At 41.4% G+C, this 15,477-nt stretch overlaps 2 protein-coding genes and 1 long non-coding RNA gene across 4 annotated transcripts; 1 reads left to right on the top strand and 2 right to left on the bottom strand.

Moving 5' to 3' along the window:
• Nucleotides 1-80: 80 nt before the first annotated feature.
• Nucleotides 81-3,827, bottom strand: LOC147194735 (growth arrest and DNA damage-inducible protein GADD45 alpha-like). Its single transcript, XM_086129758.1, has 4 exons — nucleotides 3,662-3,827; nucleotides 3,093-3,194; nucleotides 2,706-2,949; nucleotides 81-941 (listed from the first exon to the last, which is right to left on the bottom strand). Exons 1-4 carry the CDS (start codon nucleotides 3,709-3,711, stop codon nucleotides 828-830), a joined length of 510 nt encoding a protein of 169 aa, XP_085985884.1. The 5' UTR covers nucleotides 3,712-3,827; the 3' UTR covers nucleotides 81-827.
• A 3,168-nt stretch (nucleotides 3,828-6,995) lies between these two features.
• Nucleotides 6,996-9,875, bottom strand: LOC147194734 (uncharacterized). The gene is made up of 2 exons (XR_015102800.1): nucleotides 9,659-9,875; nucleotides 6,996-9,154 (listed from the first exon to the last, which is right to left on the bottom strand). It is a non-coding gene; the product is annotated as an uncharacterized LOC147194734 (long non-coding RNA).
• Nucleotides 8,417-14,363, top strand: LOC147194733 (sodium- and chloride-dependent GABA transporter 2-like). Of its 2 annotated transcripts, XM_086128784.1 has the most exons (15): nucleotides 8,417-8,600; nucleotides 8,673-8,807; nucleotides 8,896-9,036; nucleotides 9,270-9,351; nucleotides 10,408-10,540; nucleotides 10,625-10,759; nucleotides 10,934-11,037; nucleotides 11,123-11,247; nucleotides 11,650-11,762; nucleotides 12,406-12,543; nucleotides 12,674-12,776; nucleotides 12,858-12,958; nucleotides 13,648-13,786; nucleotides 13,865-13,896; nucleotides 13,997-14,363. In XM_086128784.1, exons 1-15 carry the CDS (start codon nucleotides 8,417-8,419, stop codon nucleotides 14,090-14,092), a joined length of 1,761 nt encoding a protein of 586 aa, XP_085984910.1. In that variant the 3' UTR covers nucleotides 14,093-14,363. The 2 variants fall into 2 exon arrangements, with proteins under 2 accessions (XP_085984910.1, XP_085984909.1); XM_086128783.1 differs by having other exon boundaries at nucleotides 8,417-8,807.
• The last annotated feature ends 1,114 nt before the right edge of the window (nucleotides 14,364-15,477 follow it).

Genomic DNA, 15,477 nt, shown 5'->3' with positions numbered 1-15,477 from the left:
ATCCGCACGTGACGCTCCCTTTACAACCGCATGCTAAAGGTCGCAACGCTCATTTTCCACAAATGAGAGGAGAAACACAGTTGTGGCTCAGAACAAAAACTTTTTTTTTTTTATTGACATCAATACGTGCGTGTCCAGTCAGATTCTGACAAAGTAAAAAAAAAAAAGAAAAACAACATAAATATACTTAAATAAAATGGAAAATAACTTAAAATTGTAACACAACAATTGTACTTGGCATAGGAATTATTAAATACACACTTCGCTTGGATGTCTAAATAGCCCTTCCCTTTTTAAATTATAGTAACATCAATATTAACAGTTGAATGAAATATTCAATCAAATAGCAAAAGGTCCAGTGCTTTAAGTGCTTTGTTTGAACAGAGATGCCGAGGCTTTCGGCTCAGAGTTCCGGCTGGCGCTCCACCTTTCCTGAAAACGCGTCACACGGCCGGTGAAGCAACACCGGCCGCGGCGCATGATGTAATCCTTCCGCCTGCGCCACGTCCGGCTTTTTGACGCCAACAAACGCAAACGGGCCGGGCTCCATTAACGTCATCCGTGACGACACGAGGGCCGCTTGCGACGACGGACAGACACAACTCCAAAACAAGTGGAAATCCCCGTCCCACTTTTTTTTTTGCCTTTTTGAAATTCATCCCAACTACACAACAGGGTCCGCCTTTTTTTTTTTTTCCTTTTCTTTTTTTTGGTTTTGTTTTGATCCAACCCGAGTAGTGCTTTGGAACTCGATCTGCAGCTGGTAAAACATCCAACTGCGGTGCAGATTTGGAACGTTCTCTTTCAAGTGTTTTCTTCTTTTGTTTTCATCGCTCGGGAAGGTTGATGATGGGCACCCACTGATCCATGCAGCGGCTCTCCCTGCAGAAGAGGTTCACTTTGCTCAACGCGGGGTCCTTCCACGAGGAGGACTCGGGGCTCTGGAAAAGAAAGGAGAAGTTTAGTCATATATCGCTGCACCTAAATGGACAAGTGGCCTCTGTGTGTTGGAGTGAGTGTGCGCGTGTGAGCATGAGGTCGTCCCCCTTCTACCGACATTCCTCACAAGTCACAGGCGGGAGGAGTCATGTGTATGTTTACCAAAAAAATGCACACGGGACTTAGTTTCAGTCACGTGAAGCAGCCTTCGTGTATGCTACCAGTCAGAAGTCCGCATTTCTCGTTCGACTGCAGGAGAAAAGTGTAGCCCGACTTCAATGCGAGAAAGTTGCAGAGGTAGCAAAAGTACTGAAGGCGATCACGAGTCTGAGTCGATCCGATACATCGGCTTAATTTTTTTTTTTAACCCTTTCATGCGCCCTGTAATCCACAGATTTCAAACTCAAGGCCCAAGGGCCAGATCTGGCCCGCCGCATCATTTGATGTGGCCCGCGAAAGCAAATCAAACACTTCTATGATAATTGCTCAAATCTGTACCAAAATGTCAACTTCTCATATGTAATAAATAAGCGAGATATTGGAAGCATTTTCTTGTTACCAAACGGCTCATTACACTAACTCCAAGGGAAAGGTCACTCCAATGTGGCCCGCGACAAAAATGAGTTTGACACCCCTGCTGTAAGCTGATGACATGATAAGGTGTCCACTGTAGTAACCGCTGTCCCTGAAAGGGTTAAACATTTGTTCAATACACTGGTTCGATCCATAACGTGATAGAAACTCGGCCTAAATGATGAGTGGTTTTCGAAGGAAAAGCAGACATCTGCAAAAGTCTTATTTTCGACTCCAAAGATAATCATCTGCTGTCATGGCTGCTGCGTACAAACGAAATCTTTTTTTTTCCTTCACTTGGATGGTGTTCGTACTTGGATGAAAAAGAACTGGACATGCAATCCAAACGACCCATCGCTTTGCTTATGTGAATTGACGAACACAGAAATACGAAATTAGCGCATAATAACTGGAAAAATTCATGTCCACCTGTGTCGCCTAATAACACAATTTGGACTTACTATCAGTGTGAATTCAAAATACAATACAATACAAAACATGCTGATTTATATAGCGCTTTCATAACGCTGTGCTTGCTACAAATTTGGATTTGTCTGAGTCAATTTTTAGTCAGCTCATGCAAGGTTGAATTGAGTCAAGTGGACTTCTTGTTTGTTGAATTGATTTGTTCTTTTCCATTGTTTTCTGAAAAACTCCAACACTGCCTCAAGCAATTGAGATATTAAGCTAACAATTTGCTTTTTATGCCCCCACAGATTTTACAGAGAATTTTTCAATTCTTTTTTTTTTTGGACAAAGTATGGAGGCTTCTCTTCAAACAAACAGCACGGCCTTATTTGGCCTTGAGGAGGCTCCACAACATTCCTTTTCCTCTAACTGAATGGAATATTAGCCAGGGATCTTCCACCCGAATGACTGTTGAACTTTTGAATCCCAGAAGCGCTAAAGCAATCATGATCGGGGGGGGGGGGGGGCGGCTTCCTCCACACCAACACTCAGGCTTGAGCTGCCCAATCTCGCATGAGGCACTAATGTGAGACAAAATGTCTTCTACAAAAATATATACAGAACTGTCCGGTTACGATCAATTGAATACCCTGAGACTGAAATAACCTGTATGAATGAGAATATTCCGAGGTACAGCAAGTGACGCAAGAGAAACGCATAACCATGTCAAAGAAAAATGGACTTGAGTGCAGGAACAGGCGCACCACAGCGCGTACGGTACTTACAGTGACAAGCACACAGTGCAGGTCCACAGGCTCGCCCCCACTTTGCTTTCCTCCTCCTCCTCCTCCTCCTCCTCCACCCGCCGCCAGAATTTGAGCCAGGCGCCGGGTGTTGTTCACTCTCAGGATGTTGATGTCATTCTCGCAGCAGAAAGCCTGGATGAGCGTGAAGTGGATCTGCAGGGCCACGTCTTTCACATCTTCGTCATCGGCCGCCAAGATGCACAAGACCACATTGTCGGGGTCCCTGGGGAAGGAAAAGATGACACAATAGAGCATTGTTGATTACAAAGGGGGTCCCCGGGCGTACAATATAGTCGAGTTAAAAACCAATCTAATCAAAACGATATGCATGAAACGTTGAATTGGACTTTGTAAAGCTGTACTTACACATTGAGGGACTTTGCTGCCTCGTAGACGCCCACAGTTATGCAGCCCTGCGGTAAGGCTCTGGTCAGGACATCTTCTAACGCTTTCGCCACCGAATCCATTCTGCAGCGCCGTGCCCGAGAGAGGGGGGGGGGGGAAGAAAAAAAATTAACTAATGACCAAAAATGCACATGAAAGTTGCACTTCACGGCCGATGCAAAGTGGGGCTCTTTCAAAAAAAATCATCTTTTTTATGTCTTTGAACGTCTTTTGGCCAACGACTGCAAACGCAAGAGGCAGATGTGAACACTTTTCCAACGTGGATTTATGCACAGCCGGTTGCTCACTTTCAAGCCGTTTGCAGCGTCGTTTGAGGTAATAAAGTACAGCGGGGGCTTACAGATCACTTTGATTTCGTTTTTTTTTCTTTTTTTTTTTTTTGTTGCAGCTTCGTTTACATATTCGTCGCGTCTGCACACGCAACACGCCGGCCGGACGACAACGATCCATGCACCACCGCAAATATATACTGTATATATATAGATAGATAGATTAAAGCGCGTCAAGGAAACAGCGGTGCAAATTCCTACCTTTCTTGAGAATTATCCCCACTTATTTCCTCAAATGTCATGTTGTACATCCAATCCTAAATCCAATTTCAAGCGAACTTCTGGTTGTTTCTCCTCTCGTCTATAACGCGGATGTCGAGAGACTTTTGCTTCGAGTGCAAATGAAGCGTCCAATCTAGCAACTTCACATAAGAGCAACCGAGGACAATGGTAGGCATTGGAGTCGATTTGCATATCTGACATGATTGGCTCTATGCTAATTCCTCGGACGACGCTCCAGTGAGATTGCACGGAAGGCGGTCCGCTCTCAAGCTGGACTCCTGGTTCAACTGCAGCGGTTGACCAAAGAGATTGCTGCTCGAAGAATAACGGCGATGGGAAGTTAACGAAATGCAAATATTGTACTTGAGGAACTTTTCCGGGTGTCTTCTGTCTTGGTGTGAAGTGCTCGTATTGATTTTTGGAATAACTTTCTTTTCTTTTTTTAACTTTTACATTACAGTGGATCCAGTGACGCTCATGATGAATACGCAGAGGAGGGAAAAAAGTTACTTTTTCTTACCCCCCCCCCCCCCAAAGGGGAGGGGGACACTGAAAAAAAGCGAATAAGCGGTTTCCCACGACCCACTCCCTCCAAAAAAGAAAAAAAAATGAATCGTGCGTTTGCTGGTTTGACGCTACCTACAGGCCACTGGTGGAACAGCAGGTGGCCACTAATCGAGTCAATTTCACCATCAGGCGCCTTTTAAACTTTTCACCCCAAAATGTTGCCATTTTCCATTGAACTACATGTTCAATCTACAAGTGTAGATGCTATGCAGTTAAAATGCATATTAGCCCAGCTCTCACACATAAACTCCAAGCAGACAATGTACAGTATATTTAGCGACGAGGATACTTTGGCTAATGTTAGCATTTTGTGGATCATCACTTTTGCTCTTTCAACACATTTACTTCCCATTTCCGTTTTTGTATCAAGTGATATTTCACTGTGCAATGATTATTTGTTGTATTTTATGGCTACTTTTTTTTAAGCTAAGCTAAGAGTTGCGTACATTTCAAAACAATATCTGGACTTTCTACTGTAAGGGTGCCAAACAAATTTTTGTCTCGTGCCTCAACATGCTACATTTATAATCGTGACATTTCCTGAAGTAACTTTTTAAATAAATTGTACTTGTAAGAGGAATTGGGATGCTGCTTTTACTTCATTACGTTGAGCTGCCATCCGCTTGCTGCATGTAGTTTTTGCTTCATAGAATAATCTCTGCGTGGGAAACTTGTTCCACTGTTTCAAAAGTGGGAACATAGAGAGTTCATTTAAGACCATTTCTTATAGCTAAATTTGCCTTCATTTATGAATTTTATGAAATGTCTTTTTTTTGTTTGAGACATTGATGGGCAGTACATGAAGTTGCATATTACCTTTATATATGTTTTGGGGATTTGACGTTTGCGCTGATTAAAAAACAAACTGTACCCATTACTTCATGCAGTACTTGCATACTTTGTTCACTGAAGACTTAATAAAGTAATTATTTAGTTTACATTTATTTATTTTTGCTATTCCAAGTGGTCAACACAACCGCTACTGGTAGTGGGATCGAATTCAGGCTCTGGCCAAATTTGCAAGTTCTTGCTTTTCTCCAACATTCCAAAAAAGGTGCATTGAGGACTTTAAATTGTCCTGTAGTTTAATTCACTCGTATAAACGCTGGACAAGTGGCTAGCATGTGTGCCTCACAGTTCTGAGGTTCAGCTTTCGAATCTGAGCTCCAGGCTTCCTGTGTGGCATGTTGCATGTTGCATGTTTTGAGTGTTCTACAGGTACTTCTATCCCCCCCCCCCCCCCCCCCGTCCATAAAAAACATGCATGGAAGACTTCAAATTGTCCTTTAAATGAAATATGAATGTGAGTGCAATACTGTAGTTGTTTGTATGTATGTGCCATGCAATTGGCTAGCGACCAGTCCAGGGTGTATGATACTTGTATCTTGTGGCAGCCTGCAAACCTCCATTTTCTGGCCTTCAAAGATTCTCTGTCTAATCTGACAAATACATACAGTACACGAAAAGTGTATTTTTTTTTTTTAGTTATGTCTGGCTAATGTAGCAATTTATTGTTTGTCTGGTCACAACGTTAGCAGTGTTAGTTCATGAATTTATTTGGGAGTGAGTACTTTTGACACCTATCCATGAACAAAACAATTTAATCATGTGAATATAGACTCCTTCCATTTTTTAAACGCGGCCACGACTTGTGTGGTGAACGTTTTATTTTAACCCCAATCCTTCCATCTTCCCAACTATCTCAGAGCAACGCTTTCCGACTTTCCAATACTGTACATCACATTTTAACACATGTAAGTTTAGGAATCTATGAAAAACTCAGTTTTACTCACTTGCTTGAGTGAAAGACACCGATGGAAAAGACAGGAGGTAATTCGCAGCCAGCTTGCTGCCAACGACGTGAGGCGTTATTCAGAATCCCATGAGAGAGACTCCAACTTCCAGCCAGTGGCAACCGCATAGCAACGGGACGCTGGCCGAGGAAAGGAAGCTATCTGATTGGGCTGCTTCTAGTGACGTCAAAAACACCCGGAAGCGTGCGTGAGATCGAAAAGACTGGCGCGACACCGAGGGTCACATGATCCAACGACCTTTGATCCTTTCATCTATCAAAAGCAGTCACTGTCAGTCTTTTTTTATTTTATTTATTTCAGCCAGACATGTAAACTGGCATAATGGGGACAAAATCAGGGCCGTTTATACAAATTACTTCGTTTATATTACATACCCATTTCCTAAGAGATTTACTGCTTCTTTACCGACACTTCAAAACAAAAAAAATGTGGTATGCTGAGTACTTTATAGATTAATATTGTCCTTGACGACATCACCTCTAAGAATTTCCAGGATCATGAGTGACAGACGTGGATGTTAGTGGATATTTTGCTGCCCTCTTGTGGTACATTAAAATACACGTAACTACCCATCCAGCCATATTTTAACAGTACACGTATCCTCAGAAGGGTGGTGGTGGGCGTGTTGGAATCTATCCTACCTGATTTCGGGCAGTCGGCGGGGTACTCCCTGAACTGATTGCCAGCCAATCGCAGGGCACACATAGACGAACAATCCTTCGTGCTCAGGATCACACCTAAGGAATTACTATGAAGACAATTTCGATACATAATAAAGTAATTTTGTATTGTTGTGAAGTAAATCATAGTACAATTTTATACACAATAGAGCAGTGGTTCTCAAACGTTTTTATACCAAGTACCACCTAAAAATACCTCATCAAGGACCAGCATCATGAGCAACATTAAAAAACAGTAGTAATAGGAGTGTGTTAATCAAAAACGAGACAAAAACGTATATTTAACAATATTGCAAGTCACTGTAATACCATGAACAGTTTGATCATTAACAGAATACAATGTAATGAGTAAATATTCTGAGAAAAGAAGACTACATGGCTAACATGGTGCTGCTTACGCGCTAAGTGCAACCTGACACAATTCCTGGTATTGTACTCAAAAGTCGAAATGTGTTGTGTATTCACTGGTGAAACAATTACCAAGGTTATTACTCAAGACGTACTCGAAGGTTTACCCGAAGAAGGAAAACAAGTGAAGAAGGGCTCTTGTTTTTCTACCCAGAGCAGTAAACGGAAATGAAGCTAATTTAGCCGTGTAAAAGCTAGCTTTTGATACAGCTCTTGCATTTGATCTAATTCAGGCTTTGGCCACAATTTTATCAAATGAAAATGGGTGAAAAGGACACAATAATGTTTCAGGACAGAGAGAGAAAGTGACCAGAAAACATTCATGTTGAAAAATTGTATATAGTACATATTTACAACAACTGCTTTTTATTGGGTATAGTTTGATTATTGAGTAGCGATTAAAGTAGCGCATCTCAAACTAGGCTTTCCAGACATGACTTGGCAAACGGGGGGGGGGGAGAAAAGTGAACAATCTGCACTGAGTAACAGAGGTCATATCACTCTTTTTCTATTGGTCCAACATACTACGAGGGTGTCAAGTTTAGCAAAGCATCACTGGCATTTTACAATCTGTTACAAGGCTACGACGTCCTCGGAAAGAACTACAACTGGATCCAAGCAACGCAACTCAGGTACACTTACATGTTAGTCACAATACATGCTGATGTCACACTATTCTGGACAATGAAATCATCCGATTTGTCAACCAAGACCAAGGTTCAAAACCCCGGCCGAGGGAACCGCTCCTCAGATATCCGTGGCAAGGGTGGAATAGCGCTTGTAGTTTGAAGGGCTCTTGGGACAGGTGATCCAGATAGCAGTAGAATCTGGAAATTGGTGAGGTACTATAGAATGACTGGAGCGTGGCATCTGTGTCAAAGCAAAAACGTGTTTCGTACGGTTTGGCCACTTTGATTTTTCATTTTTTTTGTGACTTGGAGGTTGGAACAATTTTTCAATCTACTATTTCTGTGTTCCTATTCGACTTGGGTGTACTCTTCTTAAGATGTAGACAACAATGGCAATGGGTGAAGGACCTTTGGAACAGACTATAGATACGGGTGAAGCACTTACAGTGATTGGAGTGAATAATGGGACGTGTGTCAGACATTTACCCCCATCCAGAAGGGGGAAGTAGGACAACACAGCTCACTGTTTCATAATCTGGGTTCCCTTACTCTTTGGTGGCATGGTCAATGAGTTTTTTTTTTCTTCAACTCCTAAAGTCCATTATATGATATTTCCATTCTGAAGAACAGGTCCAAATGGAGCCAACCAATAGTCCAGAAGTAAATCCACTGAAAAGTGACCACGATCCAAATGATCTTCTGTTGATCAAGAGAGGCAAGTGGGCCAACAAGAGAGAGTTTATTCTAGCAGTGGTTGGAGAAATTATCGGTCTGGGCAACGTCTGGAGATTTCCCTATCTCTGCTTCAAGAATGGAGGCGGTAAGAGGATCCAACACCTGAATGTTGTAATCCAAGTCACACTGCAATTATCACCCAGTTGTCTCCAAATAGGAGCCTTCCTGGTCCCATATCTGGTGTTCCTGGTGACATGTGGTCTCCCCACCTTCTTCATCGAGTTGTCTTTGGGACAGTTAACCGGTCAAGGTGGAATCACTTGCTGGAGGAAAATTTGCCCTTTACTTGAAGGTCAACTGTGCTCGTGTCATACATTAAACACAGAGGTAGACGTCAGAAGAAATCAGTTTGGACATTTACATTCTTTTAATCTTTACAGGTATTGGGTATGGCAGTTTAATGATCATGTTGCTCACGGTGATGTATTACGTTGTCATCCTGGCATGGGGCTTCTTCTACTTCTTTTCGTCCTTCCATTCTGAACTCCCCTGGGCTAGCTGCAACAATACTTGGAACACAGGTACATTGTACTCACAGACCCTTGGACAAAGTTGCGTAGGATAGCGAACAAAATCAACAAATCACTTGCAATGACGTGAAGACATTTGCACCTAACCAGAGTAGTCATTCCCGAGAGTCTGTAAAAGAAGCAATGAATGAGTACAGTCTATTGAAAAAAATAAACAAAAATACAAAACACCAATGAAAGTGTTCAAACAACAAAACAACTAATTCCACCATTTTCCTTTCAAGGGGACTGTGTTGATTATCGTAACAGCCTTTCAAAAAATAACACCTCTGCGAATGCAACGTCTTCTGTCGAAGAATTCTGGCAGTATGTATTCTTTGACTGTCTACATCCGCGGTCCCCAACCTTTTTTTGCCTCACGGACCAGTTTAATGTTTTCAGGGACCGGCCGGATAAATACAACAAAATAATATGATATGATATGACCGGCATGAAAACGGTGTTATTTTTGAAAAATAATAATAAACACGAATAATGACACGAGGAACGTCCTACCTGGCCGCAACACTCTCTGGTCGTTAAGGTAACGTTTAAAAGTGACTTCAAAATACGATACACTGCACATACAATACGATACACTGCACATACAAAGTGCATGAAATATACAACTCACCATCGCTGCATTTATGCAGAGTGGACTTGGTGCGTGGGAATCTTCTGAGATAAATCCGTATTTTCAGTACTGTTTCTTGGAAGTCAAAGGCTCCTCTTCTGTCTCCTGGCTGGGCCTTTCCCCCCTTTTTTTTACTCATTTTGCTAGCTTCTGGGTTTCATTTTAAAGGGAAGCTATCACGTGACCGAGAAGCGTGTCTTCACCTGCGTCAAGAGTGACATATTGTAGACGGATGTAAGAGAGAATCCGGTATTTTTTCAAAATAATATATTTTTTAGATTCCGAAATGAATAAAACGGAAGTACAGTAATGTAAATTATAATAATAATAATAATAGATTTTATTTATAAGCGCCTTTCAAGACACCCAAGGACACTTTACAATAACAAATAACACAAAACAATACGGGTTGAGCAGCGGCAGCCAAAACGCGCCAGCGTTCACTCAACCCGAAAGTCAGAAAGAAACAAGGGAGGGAGAGGGGGAGAAAGTTTACTATATATTCGTAGTTAAACCGGGATCCATTGTGGGGGGGGGGGGGGGGGGGGGTTACACAAAGAAGAGTTCTGGACCTATTGAAGCTTAGGCAGCCGTCGGCAAGTGTGTATTCTTTCTGTGCGGCCCGGTACCAAATGACCCACGGTACCGGTCCGCGGCACGGGGGTTGGGGACCACTGGTCTAGATTGCCCATTCAGTGAGACTGGTTCGTGTCTTACTGACTCGGAGAGAAATCAAATGTCTTATTTAGGAGAAGGGTCCTGAATTTGTCTGGAGGGATTGAAGAAATGGGAAGTATTCGCTGGGACCTGGCTGGATGTCTTGTGCTCAGCTGGATTTTGTGTTACTTCTGCGTCTGGAAGGGTGTTAAATCTTCAGGAAAGGTGATCGGCTCAACAATCATGACACCCTTGAAAAAAGCACGCGGAAAAAGTAAAACCGCTGTGCTGATCGTGATCTCCTTCCAGGTTGTCTACGTGACGGCCACATTTCCCTATGTGATGATGGTTGCTTTGCTGGTCCGTGGACTGACCTTGCCTGGGGCCATGGATGGAATTCGATTTTACATCTCTCCCAATCCCACACGTCTGTCTGAGCCGCAAGTAAGACAAATATCTTTTCGACTTGGTCGTGTCACTGTTAAAAATGTAGCGATTCAAATAACTCGTAATTTCATTTACCGGTATTTTTTTTTTTTTTTGAAAGCAAGTAGTCAGCAAAGTAACTACCGGTATGTTACTTTTTCTTGGTAACCGTGGCAACACTGTAAAACACAGGTGTGGATGGATGCAGCCAGCCAGATATTATACTCCTACGCTGTCTGCACAGGCTGTTTGGCCTCTTTGGGAAGTTACAACAAATACAGTAACAACTGCTACAAGTACGAAACCCTGATTCTGGCGATTGTTACCCACCCTCTCATTTCCCTCGTCCATGTTACTCGTGTGTGCCTTTCTTCATTCCAGAGACACATTTGTCCTGTGCCTACTAAACAGTTCAACCAGCCTTGTTGCTGGTTTTGCCATATTCTCAGTACTTGGTTTTATGTCATATGAGCTGGGGATCGACATCTCGGAAGTAGCTGAATCAGGTAGGACCTTTTCGGACATCCTCGACAATCTAATGATAAAAAATGATATTAGAAATATGTTTGTGACTTTGTGTTGTTGTTTGCAGTGGACTGCGGAGCGCACTGCTACTCTTATTTCTGTTTTCCTAATTTCCCTGACCTGTTTGAGAATATATTTATAAGTTGCAAAATGACTTTTTAACTCTTGCAGGCACCATGTAACCTGATAACATGATAAGATGTCCACTGTAGTAACTGCTTAAACAAGTAATCAGTGACGTAACTAAATTACTTTGGCAACGATGAAGTGAGACCTACTTCGTAATTGCTAGTAGTCACTTGGCTCCCCACACAACGACAAATGTAGCTTCTCATCACTTATCTCAATGGCATGTATTGATCCCCACTACGGGTCACTTGCAGGTCCGGGCCTGGCATTCATTGCTTACCCTCGGGCAGTGGCCATGATGCCTTTACCGCAACTCTGGGCTGCCTTTTTTTTCATCATGATTATCTTCCTGGGACTGGACAGTCAGGTGAAACTGTTTTATGACATTACTATGCTGCTGTACACTCACCAGTACGTTAGGTACACAATCGAATGCAAAACAAACACAAAGCATTCATACTAATAAGTAGTAATGCACCAATGCTTTGTTTTTCAGACCAATGCTGAATACCGATAATTTATAGTGGTTATCTTAATTAATCACATTTTCTTTTAAACACGCAACAGAATTTTTTGGGTACATTGCATAGTTTTTACTCAAACGTAAAACAGGGTATTTTAGAGAGGTTGGTGTCTCACTTGAACACGAGAAGGCACTTTTTAAAATGAGTACATATAATAGATAAAAGACGAGCAAGAATTGGGTGCAGCGCCTTGATGCCGATAGAGTCAGCTAACCAACTGTTGCCATCCATATTTATCTGAAAGTATTGGTGTCCTAGTATCGGATCATTTATTTCCAGGTCAGAGTACAGCTTAACGGGACGGTGCATCGCGACTAATAAAGTGTTAAATGAATTCCTTAAATTGTGCTTGTTTACCAAGACTCTCCTTTATGGCACATATCATCAAGACATAACAACACAACAATAGAATGAATCAATAAATAATCATAGGTTCATAATGATGACTCCTATTTCACAATTTTTAAAAAAATGTCTTTTTTGTAGTTTGTGTATCTTGAAGGTTTGGTCACATCTATATCAGATTTGTACCCGTCCATCTTTTTCACCGGACACCGGCGTAAAATACTGCTACTGGTTCTGTGTGGTATTTGCTTATGCGTCGGCCTATGTATGGTCACTGAGGTGAGTGTGTTCCAATATTTTACATGACATTTCTGTGTTTGCTATTTATTGGACATGTCTTAGAGACACGTCGAGTGAATTTTTCAATTTCAAATGATGACTTTCTGACAGTTTATTTGATGGCCCGCAGGGAGGACTGTATGTGTTTCAGCTTTTCGACTATTATGCCTGCAGCGGCATCCCCTTGATCGCTATTGCCCTTCTGGAATCACTTTGCATAGGATGGATATACGGTGAGACACACACAAACAAAAAAGTCATATGACAACGTTTCATCGAGAACATCATCTGATAACCTTTTATCTGTCTCCAAGGCGCTGACAATTATTACAATCGAATCGAGGATATGATTGGCTATCGGCCTTCAATTTATATGAAATATTGTTGGAAGTTTGTTACTCCTTTTATGTCCACTGTAAGTAAACCCCATTATTTCAGTCCTCTGACCCTCCAATGACAATTGCAGACATGCTTGTAATATTTTGACAACGCACGCATCAATAAGTAAGGTAAACAAAAGCAAGAGCTCTCAGTGGTGCAGTTCTGCAAGGCTACTGTTTTGGGATTTTAACCATATCAACCGCTTTGTGAGTCTTAACTTGAATTGCGATGCATAAACACAATTGACTTACATCACTGAAAAATAATAATCCAGACGTACATTGACTTCTGAGTTTATTCAAGATTGTAACTGTTCGGCTGTTTTTTAGATCTGGCTCGCAGTACAAATGTTGCACATATATTATTTATCCTCTGCAAAGAACAAGTAATATGACTGCAGCTTGCAGAGGAGATGAGACTGTTTCCACGTGAAGTGTATGCATACAGCATATCTGTATTTGACTGGCCCCAGGTGGCCAGCATGCACGCACCAGAAGGAGCAGCACAATGAGCATTAAATTGCAGTCGCAAAAAAAACCTGCAAAAACGATTTTGTTGTAATTTCTTTACAAATGATGTCATTACTGTAAGTGTTTATGGGATACAACATTGCAGAGAAACATATAAATCGTTTTGATGCCTTTTTTTGGTGTTATGGTTATCAGATACTGTAGTGATTACGAAATGATTAACTACATCTTTTCTTATGTCTTGCTTCCACAGGGTATATTAATTTTCTTTCTTGTCCAATTCACCCCTCTGAAATACAATAACACGTACGAGTACCCTTGGTGGGGATACACTCTGGGACTATTACTTGCATTCTCTTCAATTATCTCGGTTCCTCTGTGGATTCTCTACATCCATCCATCCATTTTCCGAACCGCTTGATCCTCACTAGGGTCGCGGGGGGTGCTGGAGCCTATCCCAGCCATCTCCGGTGTCGCAAAAACACCAGGATCAATCCTTCAGGTGGCATACGCATTGCAGCTTTCACATTTGTCTTATTTCCTTTTTTTTTTTTTTGAGAATGCTGGGAATAATGGTGCCTCTCTCCCTTTTACTTTGACAGAGAATAGTTGTGTTGACGACGCCAACAGACAGGTCACTCCGCGAGTCAGTGGAGTCTGAAAAATGTGGCTTTATCAAGTCAAAAGTATGCCTTTAAAAGAAGTAAAGACCAAGCAGGCGTGGACAACAAAGACACATGTAACATAATATTATGTACATAAGGATAATGTTGTCATTCTCTTCCGCAGATTAAATGATGCATCTTGTGTAAGCAAATATGTGAACAAACGCAAGAGATTTTTATTTTTCGCCACAGTCCTTTAAAAAAAAATTTTTTTTTCAAACAGAATCTAAAATGTACTAACTTTTCAGGAAACATTGAAGTTAGGCGGTGCATGTGATTAAACATAATTTATGGTCTTGTCGTGAATGATTAACTCCACTATTGTAAAATTAAATATGTTTAAGAAATCTATTTAACAACACAAATAAATTAATTTCTTCTTGAATAACTTTATCGATGTACTGAGTCTTTTGTATCAGGAATATGCAGCGTTAAAACATTTTTTGAAATTCTAATTGCCACCGCAAGGGGGTGCTAGATGCCCGCGTGTTTGTGACCTGATCCGAGTGTTTGTGTCGTAGAATGCTTTCCGTACATCATTTAAATAGTTTCACTACAGCTGAAAAAGTGAAGTAGACATGTTGAAGTCTGTGGAGACGAAAAAGAGATCGATTAAAGTAATTATATGTTTCAAATTATATTTTTATATTACTGTTATATTTTATTCCTTCATTAATATTTACATCATGTCCAATCAAAAAACAAAACATTGTGTGTGTATCAAAACGGTGTTTTTTAACTAGACGATACATTTACCGGTACTTTAATATATTTTTTCATCTAGATAGAGGACTTTTTTTGTGTGCAGTCACCTGACGAAATAAATGGAATGAATTCCAGACACCATTTTTATCCAGTGTACTTTTAAGTACATTCCAAAGTCTGTATTTTCTATTTTCACTTCAGCACAGCAGTTAAAGTGCAATTACATTTGCCACCTCCAAATAAATGTTTCACTAAATCAGAAGCGACATGTAAAAAAAAAGACTAGGTAAAGAACACAGGTGCCTACTAAGTCTACAACTCATCGGTGTACGTTTGCCCAAAAAAAGGTGGTTTCAAAAATAGGACAGAGTGTATCTGATGAAGGCCTTAAGAAAATGTTGACAGCCGTGATGAAGTACCGAAGAAGACAAAAGCTACCTGTGTCTTGTCACAGTAATGCTCATCTATTTGAAGAGGGGGAAGAAGTGGGAACGGGGCATCAGATTCATGTAGGGGGCAGTGATGAATGGTGCTACACAAGGAAAATGGCTCAGGATGATGTTGCTCTCTAATAGCACGATTGCTCAATTAATTCTGCCCGCTCGCCTCGTGGACCCTTTCAATGTAGAAACAGCTCTATTTGCTGGCAGATTAGCAAAGACACCGGCTGACAGTTTGCACTGCTCAAGGTATTTGGGAGGTCTAATTCATTC

This window comes from Hippocampus guttulatus, chromosome 14 (genome assembly GCF_054856545.1).
Source record: "Hippocampus guttulatus isolate MCC_2025c chromosome 14, RoL_Hgut_1.0, whole genome shotgun sequence".
In the NCBI taxonomy this organism is placed as follows: Eukaryota; Metazoa; Chordata; class Actinopteri; order Syngnathiformes; family Syngnathidae; genus Hippocampus; species Hippocampus guttulatus.
Note: the sequence above shows the minus strand (reverse complement) of the source record. Positions and strands in the feature narration are given on the sequence as shown.

Coding starts and splice junctions, on each gene's coding strand:
- LOC147194735 (XM_086129758.1), bottom strand. CDS start 3,711: ATGTACAACATGACATTTGAGGAAATAAGTGGGGATAATTCTCAAGAA. Junction 3,195..3,661: donor GGGGATAATTCTCAAGAAAG/GTAGGAATTTGC, acceptor ACGGCGCTGCAG/AATGGATTCGGTGGCGAAAG. Junction 2,950..3,092: donor GCAGCAAAGTCCCTCAATGT/GTAAGTACAGCT, acceptor TTCCTTCCCCAG/GGACCCCGACAATGTGGTCT.
- LOC147194733 (XM_086128783.1), top strand. CDS start 8,417: ATGGAGCCAACCAATAGTCCAGAAGTAAATCCACTGAAAAGTGACCAC. Junction 12,544..12,673: donor GCCTATGTATGGTCACTGAG/GTGAGTGTGTTC, acceptor GATGGCCCGCAG/GGAGGACTGTATGTGTTTCA. Junction 13,897..13,996: donor CACCAGGATCAATCCTTCAG/GTGGCATACGCA, acceptor TTACTTTGACAG/AGAATAGTTGTGTTGACGAC.